Source organism: Polypterus senegalus, chromosome 12 (genome assembly GCF_016835505.1).
Source record: "Polypterus senegalus isolate Bchr_013 chromosome 12, ASM1683550v1, whole genome shotgun sequence".
NCBI classification, from domain to species: Eukaryota; Metazoa; Chordata; class Cladistia; order Polypteriformes; family Polypteridae; genus Polypterus; species Polypterus senegalus.
The window spans coordinates 81,124,373-81,139,232 of NC_053165.1; the positions used below are offsets into that span (position 1 = coordinate 81,124,373).

General features: G+C 39.2%; 2 protein-coding genes across 2 annotated transcripts in view; both read right to left on the reverse strand.

Moving 5' to 3' along the window:
* LOC120540498 (protein KRI1 homolog) overlaps window positions 1-38 on the reverse strand; it is a 25,538-nt gene extending 25,500 nt beyond the window's left edge. The window contains exon 1 of the mRNA XM_039771338.1: window positions 12-38. Coding sequence (XP_039627272.1) covers window positions 12-38 — 27 coding nt within the window. The remainder of the gene's footprint in view (window positions 1-11) is intronic.
* On the reverse strand, window positions 30-14,432 carry LOC120541193 (cysteine protease ATG4D-like). Its single transcript, XM_039772610.1, has 4 exons — window positions 14,021-14,432; window positions 5,525-5,824; window positions 4,252-4,335; window positions 30-343 (listed from the first exon to the last, which is right to left on the reverse strand). The coding sequence occupies exons 2-4, from the start codon at window positions 5,778-5,780 to the stop codon at window positions 153-155; spliced, it is 531 nt and encodes a 176-aa protein (XP_039628544.1). The 5' UTR covers window positions 5,781-5,824; window positions 14,021-14,432; the 3' UTR covers window positions 30-152.
* Between the last annotated feature and the right edge of the window lie 428 nt (window positions 14,433-14,860).

Genomic DNA, 14,860 nt, shown 5'->3' on the forward strand with positions numbered 1-14,860 from the left:
GGAGGAGGCGCGAGCCTTCCTCCGGTCCTCTTGGCCATCCTGGCTGGGTACCACCCCCAGCTGCGTGCCACAATATAAAAATTTAAATAGTATACGGCCCACCAAAAAAGGTCCTTTGACACCAAAAATAAATTCTCAGTGTCCACTTTTTACTAAGTCGCATACTTGCCTGAAGGAAGTAGGTGAGCAAGCAGACCTTGAGCAAGCAACATTTGTCCACTACGTAGCATGCAGCCCCAGCCACAGTCGGTCGTCCACACAGAGCCCTCCAGCTGCTGGAATTCACGTCGATATGTCAGCCAGATAAGGGAGATGAAATTTTTGCGAAACTGATCAACAACATCTGAGGTGCAGGGTAACAAAGAAAAGGTTAAAAACAGATTTAGAAGACCATTACACCAAGAATCTTCATACAACGAAGACCTAAAGGCATAGCAGTAAGAATTTCATTGTACTCTGTACTTAATAAAACTTGACATTGGTAACAGATATTCATGGTAGAATTCTAGTGGCTTGCCAGCCCTATTAACTTGCATGTATCCTTGTGTATTAGCTGGAAAATACTGAAAGGTCTTAACATATGAAGTATAAGAAAAAGGCCAGCATTGGGGAGAACGGATGAGAAATGAGGTTCCATGGTTGATGGCAGCGACAGCCCAAGCATGAACATCAGGACAGAGGAATGTACAAAATGTGCATTAATACGACATAGTAAATACTAGTCCACCATTGAGAGGGGTAGCGACATCTGATGGCTCCGATCTGAATTCCATTTTAGAGATCTGCAGTAAAGCCTGTGTGCCATAACATAGCATTCCTAAGATCACAGTCCCACGCAGCACTATACTCTGGAAGACTACAGGAGTCATACATACAAGTACCACAGATTCAAAGCCACATGTTAATAAAAAAAAAAAAAAAAAACTGCCAGTTGCCTGAATGCCGTTTGCAATCGATCAATGATTGGTTATCTATGAATGAAGCACGCCGATTGGAAATTAACACCTTACATTGGTATGGCTTGTATCTTTACCTCCAGGGGATAAATACTTATGTCTAAAATATAAAAAGGTATGCTACTTGGGTGCATATCATTTATATTAAAAAAATGTTTTAATTTAGATTGCAGTTTGCCTACGAGCCTCTCCGGTATCTGTCTATATATAATTCACTAAGGCAATACAACCATGGAAAGCATGCCGGAAGGGGCGTGGACTCACTGAGCCGCCGACAAGACAGACACCTATGGCGCACGCAGGAAGGAGCCACACCCACCAACTCCTGGCACCTCCGAGCCACGTTGACTGTTCCTAGAGGCATGTTTCTCACGGAGGTGAATCGCCATGTGCGGCGTGTAAAACGGTTTGCGAGGGGTATCCCATGGGATCCTCAAAACAATCCTTTACAACCGAGGTTAAATCACAATGAAGTAAGCAGTCTTTAAAAACCGAGTTTTCGGTTACGACGCACCACTGCGTGCACCATAGCAAACTGTTTTACTGTGTTGGTTCGTTCCGTGCATTGTTACAATGTTGCTTTTCTTGCTGATTTATTACATTACCGATTTTTCAAATGTTAAATTTTCTCTCTGTGCTTAAAAATCATTAAAAACCGGCCTGATTATGTGGCGCATGGTACGCCGCGGGTTGGCTAGTGTAATATATTCTAAATGCAACAGTCAAACCAGCGCAGCAAAGGAATTTAGCTTAGGAATTAAGACCTTCCTTCTCCAGATAAACTTTAAGCAACATGGGAAAAGGGTTTGGAAATTCATAATTGTCATCAAAATACAGCACTTTTGCACCCTCTTGCAAAGGAAGCTTTTCCTTCATGCTACTTAAGGGACACTAGTACCCAAAGTAAGATGGCAGTGGAAAACAATTCATTTGCAGAATGGGAATTATGAGCATTACTTTGGGACACCACATATGAAAAGAAACACCCAGCCCCACATCACTCTTTTTAAAAAAAAAACACACAACACGATAAGCACAATCAGAGTTGCTTGGTTATCACTATGCCAGTTATCTGTTCAATGGATGGTATAACACTGTTAGAATTGAATGTTATACACAATGTTGTTTAGAGTACCGAGAACAGTAAAAATGGTGGTTTTACTTGGTTTAAGTCAGAAGAATTACTAGTCTTGACCAACTGAGCTGGCAGTCACAAAGAATCACGAATAATGCCGCCTACCCAAGCATTGCTACAACTTCAGATTTCTCTGGCAAGGCCAACATGCCACTCAGAGTATTGGATACCCTCCCCTAATGTATAGGAACTCCCCCACACAAGCTGCTCGCACAGCTTTTGGAAGAGGCCAGTATTATCCAAGTAGATACAAGTCACTGCGCTGTAGGTCTCACCGAGCTGTAAACTGCCCAGTATGTTTCAGTGAGGGTCAGCAGTACTGCAGTAAACCGTAGCCAACATTCAAATGATGAAGTAGAGGTCTCTCTCTATATAAACAAACTTAATTTTTGTGCATAATAATTTGAGATTAAGATTTCAGAAATAGTAAACTGTCAAACACATTAACAAAACCTTCAGAGAAATGTGGGAGCTTCACAGTACATCAAGTAACCTTATTCTTTTTTATTGCATCGTTAAATAAATCTAAGCACAAAACTACCAACAGTCCATTACGGTTTATAAAAACCTCAAAATAGAAAATAAAAACTCTGGACGAACTGCAATGCAACAGGCTAATCATGTTCCATTTGCATCAAACAGTTAAGATCTTATAATCAACAGGTGAAGGATGTACATGGAGCCTTGGGGGTAAATTGCTTTCCTCCCTGAAACTACTATTAATGGTGTCCTACTTATTTGTAAAGTGCCTGAAGACATTCATATATTGTTTTTTTCAAGCTTTACTACAAAGAAGGTGGCTGGTATTTGAAAATTAACAGTCCATTAGGGTAAAACCTTTGGTTTTTGCTATGAAAAGCACTACACACACAATTTATAAAATAAAAAGCCGAATGCCTGATCATGCACAGTGTTGCCAGAAGAGGCCTCGGCACTGCAGGACCTTAAATTATATTTAGTGGATAGAGAACCGTTAAATTGTTACAGGCACTGTGTCATAAAAGTAATTCTGAAATGCAAGATGTTTTGCAATGTCTGTATGAATTTATCAAAAATAGTTTCTCTGTGGCCAGATTCCCACATTAAGGAGCTCTGGAGAAGCGCTTTAGAAATTTGACCGTCATTTTCAAAGCTTCCTTCACTTCCCACCTCGAACTCCATTGGTGTCAAATTAATTTCACTGGGCAGTGCCTCAGTTTAAGAAAAATGCAAACCACTGCAGTGTAAATGTTCCTTCATGTCTACCTATAATTCTTCATAAATAAAATGACAGCTAAATAAATTAAACTGGAACATTCTGGTAACTCAACAGATATAAAAGGAGAAATTATTCCTTTGCTGCCTTACTTAAATTACTAAAAAAAAAAAAAAAAAGCCATACATAAGTGGCATGTCCAGAAATTCCTTCAAATATAGTGGTGTTAACATATTTTTAACTAAACAGACATAGAAACAATTACTAATGTAAATTTATGAAACAAAGATGCAAATCTCTTTCCCGAAACAGTACAATGAAACTCAAACCTGTTTCAGAATCATTACACATTCAGGTATATCACTGTTAAAGCTGTAATATTCTGTAAATAAACACACTAGGCATTATGTCAAAAACACAAAACATCCAAACATCCCACCATATGTCACACCACACTTTAAGCTTCATACTTTCGGACACTAACAATATTTCCACTCACAGCCATTACCAAAAAAAAAAAAAAAAAATATAGTAACCAATGCTGCATACGAACAAAAGAAGAATGCAAGGACATCCACATTTTCAAACAGTTAAAGAATTGGCTCAGGGTCATCAAGTGCACTGTGGGAGTTGAAATAAATATTTTGGTTGTTTTAAAAGAAAAAAACACCCCATTTATTTCTATAGCCCATTTTACTACAGAGGATGGAACATTAAGTGCTTTACAAGATGACAAAGAAAAAAGCAGTAAAAAAATTAGAAGGTGCTGTATATATATTTTTGAAGTCTAATACTGTGGTCAAATGGTCAAGAAAAGACACTTCATGCAAAAGGCAACACAGAGTAATAAATACCTACAAGGAGGTTATGGAAACCCAAAAAGAGGCGCTAATTTTCTTGACCTCCCACCTGGTCACACAAAAGCCTGAACACCTATGGACAACCAGGTGTCTCTGAACACTAACCTTCATTATCCAAGATGTACGTTCGGCCCAGAAGCGTCAGTGGCGAGGTTTTGTTAAAACTGGTCTTAGTTTTCACTGTCCAGCCTAACATTAAAACAAACAGAGTATTTCAGAAGATTTCGTCCATAATGACTTAATAAATTACAGCATGGTGCCAGTGCCACACCATTTTATAGGAAATGCCTCACATTACACTAAATATGAATAAATCCATAAGTGATATTTGTACAGTCAGGGATGGACATGTGGCTGCAGGTCTCCGAAATAAGGAAAAAGAAATGCAAATCACCAAGTCGTTTTTCCTCTAAATCGATCTTAACATGCAAGTACTGATATTTTTTCACTTATTATGTATTTAAAACAAGGAAGCAGTTCAAGATTTACATTAAGAAATTCAGAACAATTTTTACACTAGTTTTACATGCTTCTCTCCCTTTTGTCATTTGTTTCCTAATTGTATCCTAACAATGACAGTGATGATCAGAGTGGACACCGGGGCAAAGGAGCCTGAATGCTCAAAGGCTGCAGCTACTTCAGCGTCAGACCTACTAGTGTAGTCACTAGCAAATAACAGCTTAAATTAAAACCTGGAAAAGGGAATTACAAATTTAAAAATCTTTAAAAATAAAACCTGCTAATAATCTGTGTATAAACACACAATTGCTTGCTACGCTCCAATAAAATTCAGCAAGTAACAGTATTGAAATTTCTGGTGTCAAGCCTTACATTGTGTATAACTGCTGTCTATTTTATTCATTGTTGTCATTATTTGGTTACAGTCAATATGACAAAAAAAAAAAAAAGCTACCAACAGCCACATATTTTCCCCACGACTGGAACCCAATGGTCTGAGCTCTATAACAAAGTGTCATGGACACATGGACCATCCCATAATAGTCTTTATTTTTGTATTATCAGATTACAGCCAGCCATCTGTCAGAAAGCAGTGAATGTTCAATGAGAAGGACAGGAGATGCACTGAGGATATTAAACACCACAATACACAGCCTGAAATAATATCACAATAGTCTAATACTTTCTGAATAGCCAAGATTGTTGTCAACTTTGGACAGACAGACAGACAGACAGACAGACAGACAGACAGAAAACCTGAATTTAAGTAGTGCAGCTAATAGTTTAGAAATAAAACCCAACGTGACTGCCGAGAAACTGAAATCAGTGGATGGGGAAAACAGAATAAGAGAAGGAAAAAAAAAAAACACCCCACAAACCACCACCCAACACTCACCCCCCCCCACAAATAAATACTAACCATATTTGACATTATTCCAGGCAGACATAAGCTTGGCTTTAATCTTGTCTACCTCATCTGGCTCACTAGACCTCCCAGTCTCAGTGAGGTGGGCAAAGTGGCTCTTGACATCTTTGGGACTCGGACTCTGTCCAATCAGGTGTTTTTTGCTGTATTCTCCAGGCAGGACCTCATCGGGTGCCATGCCTCGGTACTGTGCCGAACTGGGTGACACAGAGTTCATCGTTCTTCTGTCACAGGACACAGCAGGATGCATGGAAAATCTTTAACTGACCTACACATTTCACTGCCAACAACCACCTGCAAGAAATGAGAATGAAGACAGCCATGAAGTAATCAGTAGGACATACCTTAGATTTCATCTCCAGTCCATTCACTGTCAACACACAGTGTATACATTATTCTCACGTCTGTGTTTCTCATCCAAGTATCCTTATAAATTCCAAATACCGACAGCAGGCTAAAGGAAGTCTTTAAAGTGGCAAGGTGTGACAAGGTGCAAGACTGGCCTCCAGAGGGACTGTATGACATTCAAGGTGTGGCCTTGAGCCCAATACTGCCAAGACGAGGAAGATGAGACCCAGAAACAAAGCAGATTCAGGAAACAAATTTATATACAACATGATGAAAAAGACCAAGCTTAAAAATCTTACCAGTAATTTAAACAACATTAAGCCAAGTTAAGCTGGCAGTAGTCGTTACCTTACCTTGTTGGCAAAGACAGCCTTTCATACTTTTTACACTGACTGCTCAAAGACAAACTACAGTATAACAATCCAGTGAATTTCCTTTAGGAAAGTACTTTGTGCAGAGAGATGCAAAATTACACACTCTGCTCATTTTGCTGGGTCAGTCTCAAGAACACAATTGGTGCTTTAATAGGGAGTGGCTCACCAAGACAATGTTCAGGGTCATTATCGTCACATGTACATAATTCAGTGAAATCTAATACTTGCTTGTGATAATGTCATTGTGTTTGCTTGTCAAGCCACTACCTTACCTTGAAATCCATGCCTACCCTACATTAAAAAAAAAAAAATCTCAGAACACATGTATCATTAACAGACAAATAGATTAAGGAATTCAAATTGAAACATACAAGGATGTACTTCTATCCCAAGTTGAAGCATTACAAAATTAAAATTTTTGGTAAAAGGTGTAGGAGAGATGTTTCCATCAGTTTTCATAAACCGAGTACTGACAGATAAAATGGCCTGTCAATAGTCACACCAGAACTCTGTTATGTGAACCCAGACGAAAGATTTAAAAACCAAAAAAAATTCACACCCCATCTGTAATGAATGCCATCCCAGAGTGACTTTCAGTAATTCATTTCATTAATGTTATGATCAGTTAAACTGGAAGTCACTGGTGAGGCATGAGCATCTCAGTTTCAAATTGTGCTTTTCACAATGACTATACCAAAGCAATTCATGCACATGCTCATTATAGTCAAGTTCTTATTTTTACAGCTATTACACTGGCAGGTATCTTGTTGAGGTGGTCACAGTGAACACCCCTGGCAGAGATTAAACTGTCGACTTTGTGCTTTAAAGCCTTAAATTACAGAGGGGTCACACTCTCTAAGGCATGTTTGCATTCAACAGCAACCTGCGAAAGATCCTTGGCTCAGTATTTGAGCACAGAAGACAACACCGAGTGGCTAAACAGACTAATTTCCTTTATTATTTCAAATTCTAAGCTGTTAGCTAAGCCAAAGTAGAGAGGCAGACTGAAAAGTGTATTCATCTAAAACTATTTCATCTTGCCGACAGCATTTTGCCAAGAAACAATGACAATGCTTTCAAAAAGTATCAAACCACAAACCATGTGTCTGCACTGTGTGACAAGTTAATACCCATTTTGACACTCATTCTCATTCATGCCTGATCAGCAAAAGAAACGTGACTAAAATGGAAGTGCTAAAAACAAGCAAGTTTTGCATGTGATTGATTGCCTTGTGTGTGACACAGTGGTAGATGGGTAACAGCTTATCGGAATATGAGGAATATTCAGTTTTATAAATGTGTGCATCAGTTTAATAAAAAAAAAAAAGTTTAATCAGTTTAAAAGGTTCCAACTGCAAGTGTTAGCAGGTTAGATAGATGTGAAAGGCACTGTACTCGGATTAAAAACACCCTAAAGAACTCTCAATATTTATTGATTACAGAGGGGATATTCACTAATCCAAGAAGCAACACACAACATATTGTTTAAAAAAAATAAGGAAATTACATAATTGCATGATGCAGACCTGTATGTAGAATAGTTTAAAAAAAAAAAAAGTAGTAGGCCAGTGCAACCATCATCACAGGCATGGGCGAACACTAGCACAGTGGGAGAAGGCAAAGAGTCGGAGGGCTGTAGGTCCCCTATACCAACTACTAGCACACCATGTTGGGATAAGCGGGCGGCTAAATATGCTCCAGAATAAGGCATCATTGGCTGGATGCACCACATCATCATCTTTTCTGTCACTCCACCTACAGAGTTAAGGGTCACTCCTGGCAACACTACAACCATTTCCAAATGTTTGCATTATGAGAACACAAAAAAAGGTTCGAAGGCTCACTTGTTTCCACAGCGAGTCAGTGAGAGGAGTTAAAGCGGACACGTTTTTCAAGCTGGATCTCTCACAGCAATTCATCTGCTGTACTGACCTGCTTTAACTTGCTACAATTAACGCCCCTGCATACATTCCCACCAATTCTTGAAATGAAAGCATAAGTTAGAAGGAATAAACTCCATAAAGCAAGTGAAAATTTAATGACGCTCAATGGAACCAAAGTGTTTACTTAGAGCACCTTCCGTTTACCATGACATGAAACAAGTCCAACCACACACCACACCACCGAGTGATTCATAACTTCCTATGTCTACAGGTGTGACTGTATTAAGTTTGCAGGTTCCCCATATGACTGTGTGGGTTTTCCCCAGGTGGTTAGTTCAGTTTCCTTCAGCCTTCAAATACATCATGCAGGTTATGTTGACTGGCTACTAAAAAGTAACCCAGTAAATAGAATGTGAAGGTCCAGCAATAGACTGGCACCTTGTCTAGGCCCGGCTCAGACTTTGTACTGGATATTTGAGAAGCTTAAAAACCCAGGATTGAAGTAAGTGGTCTCAGTAACTGGATGGACATTAACCACGGGGACACACAAAATGTGTGTTTGCCCATACTTTGTATACAGGATATCAAGACATGTGTGTGGCAACATTGCGTTTGCTGCATTTCTTTATCTGTAATTACAGTATAGCATAATGGACTCTTAAGCTTGTTTAATAACACCACTGTATACTGAATTAAAAAGACGACATACAGAGGGGCAGTGCTGGTATAAATTAAAGCATTCGTCAAAGGCTGAACATAAATGTGCTACTGGAATGGGAAAGTATATTCGCTGTTTGAGCATTAGTAAAAAGCTCCAAAAGGCCCAAAGTAACTGGCCTTACCTCAACAAGCCTGTAGGATGCCAACCACGATTTTCATCCATAAACTTAAAAACAAAAACCTACATACACAGAATAATTTATAACTGATAAACAGACACAACATGAAGTAGCAAGTGGGTGGAAGGTATAAGTGATCTTAAAAAAAAAAAAAAAAAAAACTTTAAAACATACTAAGTCAGGGGTGGCGAACGCCAGGCCTCAAGTGCTGCAGGTTTTCATTCTTACCATCTTCTTAATTAGTGACCAGGTTTTGTTTGCTGCTGATTACTTCTTTTAATTAAATTGACTCCTGCCCCACAGTTGTTTCTTTTTCTTTAATTAGCAGCCAAACAATAATGAGACACAAAACAAGCCACCACGTGACCAGCTCCCCTGTGCCCGTTACACAATATCTGAAATTAAAGAGAGGTGATGGTCTTGGTAAGGTCGCTCTTAGAAAGAACAGAAAAATGACAGTTTTCAAAATATGTTCTGTGACAGAATGAGAAAACAAGCCACGGAATTAAATAACGGGCTTAACTAACAGCAAGAATTGGCTTCTCATTAAAAAAGTGATTGGAGTGAAGTTGGTTGGAGTTTGAAGCCCCAGTTTAGCTGGTCGTCTGTTAGCTCATTTCACATCTCATTTCTGCTTGACTGTCATTTAATGAAGAAAAGGAATCAATTCAGAGGGCCGAACTCTTCTAACAGGGTTATTAAAGTGATGGGGAAAAAGTTCATTAGCAGTGAAAACTGGTCACTGATTAGGAAAAGGGTTAAAATGAAAACCTGTAGCCACTGCAGCACTCCAGGCCTGGAGTTCGCCAACCCTGTACTAAGTGGTTTCCAAAAAAAAAAAAAAAACCAATGACTGTTCTCTTATATTAAGATTTCATTATCAGTGTTCTAACCCACACTCACTGCAGCACAGGACCAAAGAGAGACAAGACCTAAACAGTCAGCATCTGGCTGAAACAAAACCGTTACACAATGGGCTTATGGAGGTGATGGAGGTCAAGGGACAAACCTGCAGTGCAGACAGGAGGCTAAGCCTGAAAGTAAAATGATAAACGGTGGCTGGAGGCAGAATGTCATCATGGGTGCAAATTCCACCAATCCCATTTGTAAGACTTTATAACCTCTAGCCGTCATTTTGTGCTCCAACACATCCCCATGAATGCCGTGCTCTGTAGACACTGTAACCCACTGCTAGTATTTGTAAAACAATGTAAATGGTGCCTTTGTGGACAATATTAACATTTATCTCTTTCCTCCAACTGTTTATCAATATATAAACATATCTAGGTAACCACACTGAAAACAGTGGCTTTCTGGCTGCTGCTCGATTACTAACCTTAAGTAAGGTATTAAGTATGAAATGTATCATACTTATAAAGCACCTTGAGATATTCTTTAGAAAAGGTAATCTTCTAAGCCTGATTCATTGTGTTATCCTGAGAGAAATCGCCTATTCTGCCAGTGCTCAGATTACTGAAACAAGGAGACTGAAATCTAAACTGCTTTGGAGAAAACAAAGGTGTCAGCAAATGAACACCAGGAAATTTGTTGATTTCCAGAATTCTCCTACATGTTGACCTTTTGTGTGCACATGTGAACATTGTTATCTGAAACAGCACCGACAAAACCACCCGACAGGTCAACAAACTCTGGTTTTAGCTGGAATTCTAGGAGGACGCAACAAAATGGGTTCAATACGTGGGGTGCACAGGATATAAAATGCTCCCTGAAAATAAAGATGAATGACAAGATCCCACACGAGAGGTTGGGCATCAAAACTAAAAGAAGTGAAAATTCAGGGTGTATTTTGTAGGAGGAGAGCAGAAAATTCTTGCATAATTGATGTCACATAATCCACATATACTTTAGTGATTTGCATTCTCGGATGTGCAAAATACATGGACTTTTTGCTAAAACATCCTTCTATATAAAAGCGGTCGGGATTGTCCTTCCGTCCCATGAGTGCTACGCAGGCGCGGAGTTTCACACACACGCCCCGTCCATTTTGCAATGCACAATGGGATTTGTAGTTTCGTTTTTCCAGGTAACAGATGATTTTCTACTCCAGACTGTGCAAGATCATCTTCTTTCTTACTATATAAAAGCGGTCAGGATTGTCCTTCCCTCCCGCAAGTGGAAAGCGTCCGCTTATCACAGACTTACTGCTTGCAGCTTGCGGTACGAAGCGACATGATGTGAGCAGAGTTCTGGTGCTCCCATCGTTCCCTTGCTTTTGCGCGTAATGCGCTGGAAAAATAGACAAAATTATGTCTCTGGAAATAATTAATGTTGATGGAGTACAAATGCCACACCGTGTAGTAAATATCAAAGGGGTTCAAAAGGGCGACCTCAATATAGAAAAAAAGTTTAAACTTCATCACAAAAATAACAGAAACTACGAGTATTAAAGTAATACCGCTCAAATGCAATATAACTAAATTAATGAGTTTGTATAAAATATCAAATTAATCTACATATTGAATTGCCTTAAGTGGTCAACTTAAAAGTCGTCGCCTTAAAAGGCGGGTCAGCCTAGTTACTACTTAATTCTGGAAAACTGCGTTTAAAAAAAAAAAAAAGTTCATTCCAATATCCCTGGGCATTTGAATTGAAGACAAGATTCTTGTCTAATGAAAGACAGGGGGAAGGCCTTTTTTTTTTTTTACACTATTTTATTTTATTTACACATTCAGTGAAGTTTAACAAAACTAGTTTAAAACAAATCAACCCCCCTCATAAGAGAGCTAGGTCAGCAGGGTAGCACTTTAATAACAGTAATATGTAAATAAAAATAAATGGAATAGAATCCACTTCAATTTAAATGCCTATTATAAAATGTTATTTATCAGATCCTGACAAGTTTTGAAAATGTTTTGTACAAATCCTCTAAGTGAGAATTAGATTTTTTTAAATTTTAGATAATATATAGCATCAGTAATCCACTGACTTAAGAGGCGAGAAGGATTCTTCCAGTTGAGCAAGATAAGTCTATGTGCCAATAGTAGATCTTCAATTCAAAAGCACTGTATCGTAGGACTGCGCTTTTCCTGCTTATACGGGATGCCGAGCTTCCCGGCAGTTACATTTCGGGGAAGGGAAACACCACATGTGCATTTTGCACATTTGAGCATGCAAATGGAGAATAGGTACAGGAGGTCCTCGGGTTACAACGTCTCAAAATACATTTTGAGTTTACAACGCTCGCTCCCATTAAAGCTTAAAAAAAATTCAGACACGAGAAGGATTTTTTTTTTTTTTTTTAACACTAATTTTTTTCTGGTTCCTACAGTACAGTATATTTATGTAATTTTCCTTTTTCTGTGGCTTAGTTGTGTTTTTAGGTTTTAGATTATGATTTTGCAAATGTGTTAGGATAGGCAAGTGACTTAGGATAGGGTGCGTTTCGACTTGCACCAAAATTCGGGTTACATCACAGTTGTAGGAACGGAACTGTGTCATAACCCAAGGACCCCCTGTATATGTGACAGGTGTTACAGGAGAATACTTTCTTTTTATACCCTTCATGGAGGGTTTTTCATATCTTTTGACACTGACCAGTGTTAGTCACTACTGAGTCCTGTTCAATTAGAATTTTTACTTCATGTCCTTTCTCTGAGTGGTCATGATATTAAGAATTTTTATTGGCCACCACAAATTCCTGTTCATGGGGTTCGTAAGAAAGGTCTGAATTAGCTTAAACAGTCCTAATTCAGGGAGTTCATGAGAAATGCAAGGATTTACTTCATAAGATTTAAGTACACAACAAAACAAGAACACTCCACATGCTTATATCACCAATTCACATTTTTATAAGGTTTTGTGAAAAGGAGTAACTTTGACCCCTTGTATAACATTAGGAGGTGAACTTCTGGGGTCGACTGATGTGACATTCAAAACTCCTGATAGTGTCTCCTCAGTAAAAATTATCAGAAAAGAGTTATTTCCTGCACACAAATGAGTGGTTTTCCAAGTCTAGAAGACCAAAATTAGTCGGGCAAAGCTCAATACCTTACATAATTAGACATTAAGGCTAGTCAAATGTACATTACAGGTTGGGGGTTCCTTCTACCAGTGACACAGGAGGCACTGGACAAAAATTCCAAAACGTTAAGTTATTCTTATGAATACAATATCGTTGGCTGTAATGTTTTATTAAGTTATATAGTACTAAATGTACTCTACAAGACAAAAAAAGAGGTTACTTTAGGGCTTAATAACAGTAGGACTTTAGGAACTTCAACACTTCACTCGATGATATTTTGGAGGAATTAAGTAGACAGGAGTGGCGAGCTTTGCAGGGCTGATGTGCCTGCTCTCGTTAATGTGTTTCTAACGTTCTGAAAGTTTCCGAGTCAGGATTTGTCTGCGTGTACGAATGGCAATAACCTGAGACGCTAAACAAGCTCGGTCCGACTAAGTGTTTCATAATCGGACTGCCGTACCGCACACCTTTTGGTCACGTGTCAACGATGATACGCTGTATTGGGAAATGCGGCTTGTTAAAACTCATGCCTGAAAACAGCCGTTTTTCCCCCAAATCAGACAACCTTTCGCTGAAAACTGTGTATGTATAAATAAAATCTAAAAGCGCTTGCAAAATGCAAACGCGCTTACAATTATAAACAGCGCGACAAACTACCCACCTTACCAAAGCAACTATGAGCCGTAATATTTACAAAATTAGGTTATAGTACAGAGACACTATAAGAGAACTAGGAGATCGGTCACGCAGATTAAAGCGTTAGTTAACACGATAGACGTGGGGGCAACACTTTGTTTTAGGTTCGTGTTTCCAGCCCCTCGTCCATTTGCGTTTACGGAGACGGTGCAAAACCCGACCGCATAGGCATTTCAAGTGAAAGACGCTAGATCTACCGACTGTGACACGTACTGTAAATACAAGACGTCTTAGTGTAAGCACGCGACAAGCATTTTAAACGGAGTCACACGACGTGCCGCGGCTGTCGACGTGTTAAGAATCGCAGGGCAACTCTGGACATTTAACTTGCAATTCGTTTAACACATCGGCATAAGCCGGTTTCTTACCTTCTCAAGTGCATTTCCAACTCCTGGCGAAACTTTCAAAAAAATAAGGCAAGGTCCACTTGACTTAAAGCCTCCAACAAGTTCGTCAGCCCATATTTCCAAAACACCCCTCGATAGTGTTACTTGTGCTCGTTTTGTGACTGTTCTGTTCAGAAGTTAATATGGTGGACCGCCGCCATAAGCACTTCCTGGTCTCGCGCCCGGAAATTATAGCCAGGCGTGAGCCACGGGCAAAAAAAATCTTACTTTTTATAACATGTCTTTATAATAAACACACACGCTTTGTATCCGTTATTAAGAGAAACCAAACTTAACAGGCTACTGCAAACTTTAGTTAACAAAACACCACCCTAGCAAAGAAAATTCATTTTTCAAAACCTCGCGACAGAAAACCTAAATTAGTAAACGCCTACTACAGCAATGTTGGATCCTGATTGGATAGCGCCTACAAATACTGCACATTTATTGGTTAAAAACGCTGCCCATTCTCTGAAGACCGACGTTAGTTACGCGCTTGAAAACACCTGATTACTAGAGCTGCACGACCTGCAGCGTAAGACTGGCGCCTACACAATGCCAGTAGGTGATTGGAAGAGGTCCAAAGATTGACGGGCAGCATAGCCTAAGATACCAGCAAATGATTGAAAAAATATGAAAGACTCCGCCCACGCGGTTCTTTTGCCAAAGATGACCTATTAGGTCAGTGCCTCCAATTTGGTGGAGTTTGAGGCGTCTTGGATTGTTTTAGAAGATCTTAAGTAGTTTGTGACAGGTAAGGTGAATGTATACAATTATAAACTTTGCACGTAATTTTAATGTTACAATAATTAGTTACAACAT

Bases quoted from the DNA above. Each gene is read 5' to 3' on its own strand.
- LOC120541193 (XM_039772610.1), bottom strand. From the start codon at position 5,780: ATGCATCCTGCTGTGTCCTGTGACAGAAGAACGATGAACTCTGTGTCA. The intron at 4,336-5,524 runs GTTAGTATTTAT...TTTTAATGTTAG, and splicing joins CTGGAATAATGTCAAATATG to GCTGGACAGTGAAAACTAAG. The intron at 344-4,251 runs GTTAGTGTTCAG...CCTGCACCTCAG, and splicing joins GTACATCTTGGATAATGAAG to ATGTTGTTGATCAGTTTCGC.